This window comes from Tinamus guttatus, unplaced genomic scaffold, assembly GCF_059628265.1.
Source record: "Tinamus guttatus ecotype Peru unplaced genomic scaffold, ASM5962826v1 Tinamus_guttatus_pri_ptg000198l, whole genome shotgun sequence".
Taxonomy (NCBI): Eukaryota; Metazoa; Chordata; class Aves; order Tinamiformes; family Tinamidae; genus Tinamus; species Tinamus guttatus.
In genome coordinates this window covers 5,880,211-5,892,768 of record NW_028288732.1, presented here as the reverse complement: position 1 = coordinate 5,892,768, position 12,558 = coordinate 5,880,211, and the positions used below count along the sequence as shown (strand labels likewise).

General features: G+C 39.7%; 2 protein-coding genes across 2 annotated transcripts in view; both read right to left on the bottom strand.

The window, feature by feature from the left end:
• Nucleotides 1-12,558, bottom strand: part of BCHE (butyrylcholinesterase) — a 347,216-nt gene that overhangs the window by 173,482 nt on the left and 161,176 nt on the right. The window lies entirely within an intron of this gene.
• Nucleotides 1-12,558, bottom strand: part of SI (sucrase-isomaltase) — a 75,374-nt gene that overhangs the window by 42,308 nt on the left and 20,508 nt on the right. Inside the window, exon 2 of the mRNA XM_088523941.1 lies at nt 799-922. Within this exon, the coding sequence (XP_088380067.1) occupies nt 799-922 (124 nt within the window). The remainder of the gene's footprint in view (nt 1-798; nt 923-12,558) is intronic.

Below are 12,558 nucleotides of genomic sequence, written 5' to 3'. Positions count from 1 at the left end.
ATCCCATCTCGGGCTGCGGTGCGCACAAATACGGGCACTCTCCCCTTTGCATTTTAAGCACTACGGGCACATCCACTTTTTGCTCAGCCACTGAGATTGAAACAGGCAGCAAATATGCAGATGTTAGTCCGCATGAGCAGGTCTGTGCCCAAGTGTTTGCTTTGCATTAACATCTCTCTCTTTTTTTCTTTCAATTTTACTGCTATTTTCACCTCTGAGCTGCTTGCTTCAATCTCCATATGCAGATGGTTGCTAGTAGGAAACGGGATGTAAAGCAGGATACTCTGTATTAGCATTGCTGAAAGACTTGCCCAGTGCATTAGCAAGAAACAGTTGCAGCTTTTAGGGTTACAAGACTATTTTTCCATGCAATATGGCCACTTCTGGATAATTTCCCCTCTTTTCTTTCAGTCTTTTCCTGACTGGCTGAAGCAAGAAATACTGCAATCCTACTAGCCCTGTGCTTAGAAAATAGATCGAAACCAAGTGCAATGTTGGGAGGAAGGGAAAGAAATATTTTATGACCCTGAATTATGGCTCCCTCTGTTTATTCCTCCTGCTGATACCAGATAAAGCTACTTGCATTATCTGCAGGAAGGAGTGACTGCGCTTACCCTTGGTTAATGGCAAAAATAGAGAAGTGACACCAATAGCTGCAGTAAAACCCTGTTTTTTACAGGGAAACACTTATGGTCCTCCACTTCTGGGCATCCAGCTCCTTGCAAAGCCCCATCCCACCGGCTCCTGGGTGGATTCGTGGCTATTTTACAGAGCTGAGGGCCATTTCGTGGTACTTACGGGTGCTTTTGACTCCCGACTGGCCAGTGGCTAGCAGGGCGATGAGGACACAGGCCACGATGACCACCAGGCAGAACAGGACGATCAGCGTCACCTCCAAGCCGCTGAACTGCCTCTTCCCCATCTAGGAACAGGCAGCTTTAAAGCATATTCTCAAATATGGCGGGGTGAAAAATCAAACAGCTCCTTAGGGACCATAATTCTCATATTTGGGATGATTCTCAGCTATGCTGTGTTATTTCGCCTCCGCGCAATTACTGAGGAATTTATTTTGCTCCCTGCTAACTTCATGTAGATATGTATGTACACACACAGAAAAGAAATCCAAGTTCAGTTATGGTGAGTCTTACATTTTACTGAAAAAAATCCCTTATTTTCTGGTTTTGCAAGCTTTCCTTCCTCCTCCAAGATAGCCAAAACCTAACCCCTGTTTTATAAAGGAGGATGTTGATTTAATTAAAAAAATACAGCTGGTTAAATCACTGGTAAAATTAGCTGGGGTAAATTAGTGCCTTAATCTGCAGTGCAAAACTCATGTTTTTTTTTCCCCTGTGCTGCTTACATTTCTGCATTCCCATTCTGCTTGTCTTTAACGCTCTGTTGGAATGGACCTTAGAAACGTTCCCCTTGGCCGTGTTTAGCATCTCCGCGAGTGCTCCGGCACCACTGGGGTGACGGGGACACAACTTGCAGGACACGGAGCGATGGCGGAATCGGGAGCGGAGCAATGTGGCACCGTTAATGTTTAACGGGACACCAGTGGCAAAACTAATTAAAAGTCATCTCCCATGTCTCTGGCAATATATACAGGCAGCAGCAACTGTGATTTTCATTGGGTTAAGGACTCTTGTGGAATGGCCTTAAACATAACTAATTTAGTGCTGCTTAGTTAAAGTTTAGGAGAAAAAAAAAAAAAAAAAAAAAGGGTATTCGTATGCCCATCAAAACACTTTAATATATTGTGATGATAATCCAGAAAAGAAATATTTTCTAAAAAGCTTCGTTTTTGTAGAACAGCTTAAATCTGTTGCGCATCCTCACCTCCTTAGTGTCCCTGCTGCACTCTCCTTCAAGAAACCCCATCATCATGAGAGTGAGTGGATGAATGAATAGTAAAAGCAATAATAATAATAATAGTAATATCAATAGACTCCAGAGGAATAAATCTAGTAATTAGGCAAAAGTACTTTGCAGTATGCTGATTGAGAAACTTTGATAAATAACCTAATACTATTCAATTGTTTCTTATTAATATCAAGGTTTGCATCCCCTTTTAACACTATGACTGTTGTTACTCCCCCAGGAAATACGGTACTTAAAATCTGCAACTGCGTTTTTATATGAAAAGAATGTTTTAAATGCTGCTCTTTTCAGGAGAGAAATGACACTCCAGCTGTTCCTCCCCAGAGTTCCCTTAGACATTGAACATTCCCCAGCATCTCAAAAGAGTAATACTCATTTGGGGGAAAACTAGACTATTATTTGAAGGCAAACGGAGAAATTCCGTACCTTAGAGGCCCTTGGTGCCCGTCATCCGCAGCTCCTGGTCGCGAGGCTGGACTTCCAGCCCATGCTTTATGTGTGCCCTTATCAGGGCCAGCTACCAATGGCAGGTAGGGCCGGAATTACAGGCAGATTGCAGAAACACTTTGAGCTGGGAATTGCCGCTGTTCTTGCAGCCAAGGCAGGGCTAGTTAATTAATAATAATTCAGCATCAGGTGCTATAAGAGAAGAGCAGCTCGGCCTGCCCAGGGTGTCCGTCCTGCTTTAATTGGCAAAGACAACACTAAATGCTCCCAAATGTGGAATGGAGCTGTTAAAATAGTTGTAAGAGGGAAACGAATGCATGAGGATTGCAACTTTCTTCCAAGACTGGAGTATAAATTATTCATTTCAAAGCCACTACATGTAGGTCTCATAAGATTCTAGCAATAATTGTCAAAAGCACAGGAAAAAAAATATAAAAGATTAACATGGAAGAGCTTTTACAGGGGTCTGCCTCTTGTAATAAGAAAAGTAATTGGGGTTTGCATTTTCCTTATAACAAATCTAACCTTAAAATTCAATCTTTATTTTCTAAAGGAAAAACTTCAAGCCATAATGTTAAAAAAAAGCCTTTCCAAGTTAGACTGCAGTAAGTTGGAGGTGGCTGAGAAGCGCCACTTGCATTTGCTGAACTCTCTTTAAATTTAGCCAAGTTTACTGCCTCCTGTGAGCAGGAAGGGAATGGCTCTTCCTTCCCCAAACAGCCCTTAAAGACAGAATCATCCATATGCAGCTCCACGGCTCTCCTGCCATCACCCATCTCTATACGGATCAATGTCACCACTCTCAAGGACTTTTTGTTAAATGAAAGACAATATTTGACAATCTTGCCCTCTCCATGATTATGCATTTGCCCAGGTGTGCAAGCAAGCTCTGGAAATGCAATGTTATTAAAATTGCTAAAAATACAGCTGCACAGCTGTACAGAGCCACAACAGTCTCACATGTAGCCAGGAAGGCTAAGAACACCCAACAAAAAGGCCTTGCAAGAGGGTTAAGCTGCAGGTTTCCTTGGTGAGGGCATTTTCATTAGTCTGCATGGAATCCCATCAAGAGCACATCCCGAATCTCAACTGTGATATGGGATGTTGAGAGTTAGGAATGGAGCTCAGTTAAATGCAGAGCTGAATTAATGCAGTCTCTACTGTATCCTCATCTGCTTGCCAGACATTAAGAGCCAAATCTTTCCAAAAATGAGCAAGAAGTTTAGACCAGACTGTAGAGAAGAGTCTAGATAAAAATAAGTTAGGAAATGAGGCAGTTAAAAATGTAGACATTTAAATATATACATCTCTTAGCTTTTAACAGGCTCATCTTTAAATTGTATACAAGTCTGAACAACTTCTAAAGCTTTGTAGCTTACAATGGCTTGATTTGCTCAGAAAGTTGTGCTTTCAGTTAGAGTCACATCAGGGAAAAAAAAAAAGAAAAAAGCTCGGACTTTTCTTAGAGCTTCACATTAATCTGGTGGAAATAGAAAATTGCAGGACCTCCACAAAACATGTATTTCATTGTGAGTTAATATTATGTGAACTATGTCTTAATTAGACATTGGAGTATTATATGTTCTGTGTAAGTTAGGTAATAAGTTACTTTAACTCGTATTAGAACTGATATCCTAGTCTGGCAAAAGTTGTCTAATTGGGTCAAATTTTGGTCAGCATCACAGATTCTATGCTAGATGATATGAAGCAGGTTGCCAAAACCCAGCCTGTTCCTGCTGCCACAAGTTATTTTATTTATTTTTTATCAGCAATGAACTTGGCCTCAGGAATCTCAGGATCTGCTGAGAGGTTGGCATGTAGGGAAGGGCCCAAATTCAGCACCGCTGCTGAACCTCTTGGTAGAAATCCACATTTCAACAGTCAGCAGAGCACACAGGGGGCATTCCTGCCCCCCATATTTTCCTCTTTGGCATGGAAATGACAGGAGACTTACCCCAGTGATCAGCTAAATGGAAAACTCACAAAGAACCAAGCACAACTCCTCTCCGTAGGGAGCGGACTGCGTTTTGGAAGTGCCCCTGGAAGCATCCCAGCACACAGAGGAAGCAAATGGAAACTAAGGCTACACATCCAGCATGAAAACAGTCATCCTGAGCACTGGGTGAGGACTGGGTGCTTCCAGGGTTATTTTTCAATTTACATAAGTGGTGAATAAAAGAGTCCTGAAGGAGAGGATGACTCCTTTTGGAAAGGCTCCTAGACTATGAGCTGATGTTCTCTCTCTGGGTCCATCAGTATTGAATTATTAATCTGTCATGGCACTGTTTTAACAGAGGCAAAGGAAAATTTAGGTTCCCCTAAAGGGAATTCATTTATTATTGTTATTTTTACAGACTTTATCACATGAATAAAGGGACGCCTCAATAAATCCACCAGGCCTTGGCAGACCAGCATGAAGCCTAGCAAAATCTGATGAACTGGGGTGAATTCAATCTGCAGGTCTTGGCATCTGCAATAAAAAAAAATAATAATAATTTTAAGAAACCTTTTTTTGCAGACTTTGCTAGCACTGGCACACAGTGATGCGTTTCAGTTAAATACTTTGCAGCATGTCACCAGCTGCTCAAGACCACACAGAAGAAATGGACAATTCCCACAATGAGGACAAGAACAGACAAGAATAATTTTGAGGACAAAAACCTCAGCCAGAAAGGTCCTGATGGGGTGAAAACAGTGATTCCTGCACCAGATGTCCTCCAGATGCTGAGGGGGGACTGGCATGAACCTGGAGAGAACTTGCAAAGGTCCAACCCCACAGGAACCTCTGAAAGACGGACACTGGGTTTTCTTTCTGGAAAGTTCTCTCTTTCCTGAAGCACCTCACACAGTTCATGAGCTGTTGCAAACAAAAACAGCTTTCGTTATACAGCAATTGTCAGCCAAAAGAGTTTCATGTTTACTTTCTAGGTAGGCATGGAAAGAATTTCAACTGAATAATTTCATTGCCATGGAAAAGCTGCACGTTTGAAATGTATTTCCAAAATACTTACAGATCCCTGCAGGCATTAGGCATTGTATAAACCTGAATTTGGCATTTCTAAACTAATATTTATCTGTGCACCCAAAACATGGGCCCTTCTCCTGGCTCAACCAGCACTTCTACAACGAAGCACAGCAAAGGTAACGAGCATAGTCCAAAATTGAATCTAAGTATTATTCGCGAATTTTTATTGCTTTGAGTTATAGCCCTGCACAAGGCCTGATAGCAGTTATCATGATAACCCTCCCCACCAAACCTACACGCTGCGAAAGAGGAAGAAATTCTGCAGTTTTCAGTGCAAATGAGGAAATGACTTGTCGTGAATCCATAAAGATAGCAATCATTGCTGAAAACCTCCCGTCCTTAATACAGTTGACATCTCTCGGGGGCTTGAGATGATCTGATAGTTGTAAGACGTAGTATCAGAGCAAAAATGTTATAATAAAGCTTCTGAGGAAAAAATGGTGATTTTTTTCCTACCTAGTGAGAGGAAGCAGGAACTGAGAAGGTGTCTGATGCAGAAGGAAGGAGCATTACTATAGTTTGAACCATAATCATGGATATAAATCACTTGGTTATGCCTGTAAATTAATAACTGCTGTTATTCAAGATAGCCGAGCGATAAGTCTTAGCAGACCCAAATCTTATGTATTGCCAAAAATTTATTATCTATCCTTTCAGCTGAAAAAAAAAAAAAAAAAACAATTAAAAACCAGCTTGAAAAAAGCATATTTTCTCTGGCCATTGGTGCTTAAAACCATGGAAATATCAGAACATGTTTGACAGTGCTACATGACTAAAATCAATTGCTTGCTTTTTTGTTTTTAAAGCTGTAATAGGAAAGTGTTAGGAATATTTGAAGATATAAAAGGTGTCCTGCCAGCAAATGATTTCATTCCATCATTTGTGGCTGATTGTGCTAGTATTTATTTTAGGATAAACTTCTCTGCCTAGAAAAGGGAGAGGAAAATAATATTTGCTTTCAGTTAATTGCTAGCACTATAACATGCTACCAGGAACTCACAGCTGTATCCTCATGGCTCTGCTCTGCTGCTCCCAAGGATGCTCCATACAGGACAGCACCGTCCACACCCTTGCAGAATCCTTCGGGAAGCGGCTCCATGTTCACTCTGAAGCCTACTGAAGGTGTCTGCAGGCAGGTAAGAGCCAAGAGCCCTGTGCTGGAAAGAAGCTTAACTCGATAATGCTTTATTCCTTCTCTAATACCTGAATGCACAGTCTGAGTCAGCAAACAAAACTGTTTTAACTCAGTTCAGAGGATTTTTCTAAAATAAATGCTGACTTCTCAGGAAATGTGAGCATAAAGGAAGAGCTGAAACTTGACAAAATGAAGGATAGTAATTGTTTGCATGAAGAATATCGTAAGGTGATATACTGAGTCCACTGTGGGTGCCATTTCAGGAATCTTATTGGCAACTGTGGTTCTGTTCCACTCAAATCTTAATTCTCTTGATATTTCAAACCTCGTGTGATTTATTGTGTTCATTCTGGTGGAGAGAAAGTGTCACTTCTGCTGAGAAATCTGAAGCCTTTAGAGACATCAGCTGAACACGGACATGTCAAGGATAACATTCAATTAAAGCTTTCTTTCTTGGGGAAAGAAAAAAGTGCATTTCTTTATATGAAACCTAATTGGCAAGAGATTTAAGAACTGATTGCAGAATCACTCCAAGCACTGGTTGAATGAGGAACACAAAGGGAAGGATGAGAAGCAGTGTCTGAGTTGACACAAGCACACGCAAGAAGGCAGAATGGTCATGACATGCCACGGGAGGTATAGGAGGAAGTTTTCCCTGTTTGTCCCATATTTTTCAAGCAGGTCATAGGAGGAGGCAATTCACCCTTGGACAAGGCAGGGGAAGGAGGCGGTGGGTCATGACTCAATACTATGTTGTTCAAACCACCCCTTACTGAATACAGTCAAATAATTCAAATATAGGCAAAACAGAGCCTGGCCTTTAAGAGCTTAAATCGGTATTCTGGCAGGCAAAATGCACATTATCATAAAATAAAACTCATGATTACCTACCTGGGACTGTTTGAAGACGCAGATGTACATACCACCAGGAAACCCATAAGGGGTCAACTCTGGGCATCTTAAGTCATAAGCTAGGCAGGTCCAAAACTATGATTAATGCTCACTATTTCCAAAATGCTTCCAGATTTGGAAATGCTGATTGCAAAACCAAAGGAAACAACATGGGGACTCTTTCCTCAGCTTGTGGAATTGCATATACATATTTTTGTTATATTCTACAACTCAGAAGACCAGAAACTTTAGTTATGTTTTTAAAATGAGGGTTCATATTTTCACTTAATTGAAAGAGTAAGAATACCAAATGCCTTAAGCAGAAATGATGAAGTTGAAATACAGAAAGTAACCTAAGAGCAGCAAAAACCTACAGTCAGTAAATAACACTCAAAACATGTCTTACTAAGCCTTAATTTTGAGATCCATAATTTCTAACCTATTGCATTTTTGCAGGTCATTATTGACTGAGAGCTGAAATGACAGATTGTCTCTCTGCTTTTGGAGCGAGGAAGAGCTATTTCTGAAAGCGTCTGCTTAATGAAATCGCTGTGCTGACCCTTTGCATCTTTTGTGGATTTTTATGTGCTGGCTGCTCCCGTGACTTTCCTTGTCCTTGCTGCAGATGGTCCTCCCGGCAGCACCGGTGCTTCTTGCTGCTACCGAGCAGGAAACAAAAGCAAAGCCACCATTGTCATGTACTGGTTCCTAGCCAGCTTTTTAGTTAGTTACTTAGATATTTAATTCTTGTATATTGCTCAGCTTCCCAATTTTGGCAATAAAAATTTAAATCTTTGAGTGATAATAATCAACCTAAATGTCTTTTTTTATTAACATATATAGCCTTACAAAACCTTAAAGATCCTGTTGAAAATAGTTTCATGAATAAAAATATGAAATGCTGCCTGGCTTTACTCAAAGCAAAAACTGATGAGCAGCAAAACATTTTGCAACTCATTTTAAGGTCCTCCACCACAGAGTTTAGCACTGCAAATTTCTTCTCTACCCCATTGATATAACTTCTTTTTTTTAAACCCTCATTCTTAAGATTTATGCATGCATAGTATGTTGTGGCCACTTAAATTCCATTTGTAGACACTCTCTACAGATACAAAGTGCTCTCCGTGAACACCTTCTTGACTCCAAACCTCCTTGTTAGCATTGCAAACAATTTTAACATTAAATTCCTTGACTGCAGCCATTGCCACTAAAGTTATTGAAGAAAGAGGCAGATATTGCTTCTTTAACAATATTTCCCAAAGAGATTCAATCTATTGTTAACACTATAGACTGAGCAATACTTGCCAATATTCTCAGAAAACCAGGAAGGAATGACCTAGCTACAGGGTAACTTTGTACTGTCTGTAAAGCTGAGTGCTTCTGACTAAAGGATTTCATTTCAGTTGATAACAATGGAACTATTTGCATTCATCTTTGTGAATGCATATAAGTAACTACAACTATATTTTAAAATAAATAAATGCACTGGTAAATTAAAGCAACCTAAGCAGTTACTACAGTAATAAGATGCATAAAATTTCTAATTTATATTGAAGGAAATAATAAAGTTAATGTATTCAGTACCTGAACATCTTTTCATAAAGGAGTGATTTTACTTAATTTTAGTCCGAGATGGCTATTTCATAATAGTTAGTGAAATGCCATTTCCTGTAATCCAGAACCCCACAGACAGAAAATTTTATCTGAATGATTTTCAAGAATAAGAATGCAGTCTGACCTTTTTCATCCTGATGCATCACCAAAATCAGCTCCTGAGAAGTGTAGTCTTTTTTTTTTCTCCTACATACATAAAGTAGATATTCTCCTGCACCCTCAAGAGCACGTAATGCAAGACACTACTCTTTAGACCTCCAGATCAAAAACTAGTTATTCAATTACTAAAAGTTTCTAGTTGAGTACAGTAACACTTTTGAAGTTTTTTGACTCAATTTTAAGATGAAAAATAGACTGGACAAAGGCTTAGGGAAGGGACATGAGCTGAAAGAATGAATTAGTTGCTGAAAGTTCCAGAAATGCAGATATGTGAGCCTTAACTGCACAAGTCTCGCCTCTCTCATAGTAATTTGATCACAATCCCTCTATCGCATTAGGGGAACCCAGAGGATGAAATAAATCTCAATCAAATATTAAAGGTCAGAGGACCTGGCTAAGAGGACCAGATATGTTTCATTAAATAATTCTGAATCATGCATAGTGAGAAACTACAGTGTTATGGTTACAGGAACAAAATAGAAAACACACTGAAATAAGGGAAGAGAAGGGGATAAATGGGAAGAAAAGTAAGAGACCACAAGAAAATATCATCTCTTGTTGGACAACTGGAGCGGACTATTGGGAAGGAAGTATAACAAACTGATAGAAAAAAAGGAAGAGAAATAGTCAATGGAAAAGACAGTGCATTAATTGAAAACACTTCTAGCTTTTAAATGATCTGTAGCTCATTTTTAATAAAAAATGCACAAGACAAGTTAAGGGGTAAAAAAAAGCCAAAGTTGGTGATATCTTATTGATAGGACAAAAATAATTATCCACATGTAAGAGAATGTCTTGGGACCATTGTAGATGAGTTGCACATGTTCAGGTGGAGATATGAGGATGATGAACAAGAGAGGAAGAGACACTGTTGTGGCAAACAGTGTCCTACAGAGGCTTAAATGCCTCAAAAAGAAGGGCTGATGAAGGGGTATACACAGCACCAGGAGAGCAGAAAGCCAAAAAGCAAAGGACGACGGTCTACTTTTAGACAACCATGACTCAGAAATAACCTACTTTCCCATCCCCTGAAGCTAATAAAGCTCTCATTTATTTAGAGCATCCAGTTTAAAACATAGTGGTTATATGACACAGGAATCTGTGTCAAGTAGAAGCAATAGAGAGGAAAACACTAGTCACTTTTCATATGCGATTGCACAGGGCAAGTACCTGTGCCCAAGTCTAAACCTGAGGTTTTTACCAGGTCCACACTATTCACCAAGTGTCAAGCCTTAAAATTGAAGGTCTAGAAGCTGGTTCAACAGATCAGAAAAGGGTAAATAGTGCTCAGGAATGAAGTAGAGGCTTGTGGAGACACTCCTGTTACTACCAGATAAATTACTTATGAACACATGAACTAAGTTGCCTTCAAAAAAGCGCAGAACTTTAGTGTGCTTTGTTCAAACTGGGGCATTCCTCTACAAGCTCATTTGCGTGCCAGCCACCACGCTGTTCCCTATCCAATGTTAGGTTAATATCAGAATACTTCTGCACAAATGGCCCAAGAGCATTGCTGAGCTCCTCCAGGGCTGTATTTCAGGAAACACACAGCTATATGTTCGTTTTTGCTTTGAACTGCTATCTTTTTCCAGCAGAACTTCCAAGATATCCCAGCATCCCTTCAGGTTACAATGATCCCAAAAAAGAAAAAAAAAGAAAAGAAAAAAATTATAAATCACCATGTAAATTAGCCTATTTATAACTTTATCAAAAGCAAACACTGCAGAAATTTTCATTTATTAAATTCACATATTTTTAATAGCAGTATTATATGCCTCTTCAGAGGTTTGAGTACTTAATATGAAATTTCTATAATTTGGCACACAAAAATAGATAGCATGTTTGGCTATGCTTATTTATGGAAAATATGCCAAAGCAGAACAACCTTCCAACTTCCAACAATCAATGGGATGTCTACAATTAATTTTGGAAAGGAGATTTAGGAAGAAAAGAGATGTACCACCTGCTGCTTCCATGATGCTGGAATGGTTATACACCTCCTGTTATAATCAGCTCTTCTAAATGGCATAAAGATAGCCACATAATTTGGAAAACTTGTGAGTTAAAGAAGGTCAGTCTCTAACCCTACCAAAAAAAAAAAACCTCAGTATGAAATAAAGTAATTACTAGAGTAGGAGTAATAGCTAGAGATGAACTTGGAGATCAACCTCTTCTGCCTTTGGACTAGCATGAAAAAAGCTTCTGCAATTTCTATCAATAAAGAAAAATACCAAAAAAAAAATCCATGATAATTTAAGTTGCCAGATGTTAGTCAATATGAGATTGAAAAGTCGGAGAAAACTGGTACCAGACCAGTGGGAACCTATCCCTTAACCAAACCTTGCATGTAAACCCTCCAATATCCTTCTCTAGAACTTTAACTCCATAAAGTTGCCCTTGCAAAGATTTAAAGGCAGCCTTTATGGGAAGCAAGGATTTCAGACAATGCCAGCACAGCCCTTGTTCTGAAAGGAAGGATCCCTCTTGTGTCTGAGCCTTGGATTGAGCTGCAGGTCAACCACAAGCAGCACAAGAAGAACTGATTTCAGAAAGAAAAGCTACCGTCAATGAGTCTGTGATTGGGGATACCCAGAGGGCTTTACCCCTTGCGTGGCGAGCACCACCATTTAAAAGACCCTGGGGATACTCACACCAGTCCTAGCCCAAACAAGTCCCATCCTTGTCCTCTCTTGGTGGCCACCTCAGAATGAACACTTCTTAAGGGGCTTTTTGCTCTTTCTTTTCTGTTTTTATAACTGCAGGACCTGACACTACCTCCTGCTGCTCATTAAGAGACAAGCTGGATCCCACCCTAATTAGGAAGGTGTTAATTTGCATGCTGATTGGCTAGCCAGCTGCAAAGCCTAGGCAATCTGATTGGCTGGGAGCTGCAGATGCTTGAACCTGCTGGTGACCCACAGCGATGGCATGAAAATAAAGTGACTTAAGCAGTGGGGTTAAGACATGTGGACTGTGGAGAAAGGCTTGGAAAAAGAAAATCTTAAAATCAATTGGATATGTGTTTCTACCTCTAGAGCTCACTGTTTAAGCAAGAAAGTGAGGAAAGCCCAAGAAAATACTTAATGAAAAATACCTATTTGCTGTGCTGACATTTAAAATAACTACTAGGAGTAAAACTGACTGAATTAAAGGGGGAAACCTGGAGTATTAGAGTTTCCTAGAAGCAAATTAAAAATTCCACTGGATATGTGTATCCTGACTAGGACAAGGAACATGAACGCATGTTCCAAGCTTATTCTAAAAATGTTTCTGCTTCCTTAAAAAAAAAAAATGGGAGAATATCTTGGCTTTTTTTTTTTTTTTTTGCCTGATTGCCTAACAAATGTGGCCTACAAACAAAAAGGCAAATAATAATAATAGCCATTCAATTATTTGGACATAAAAT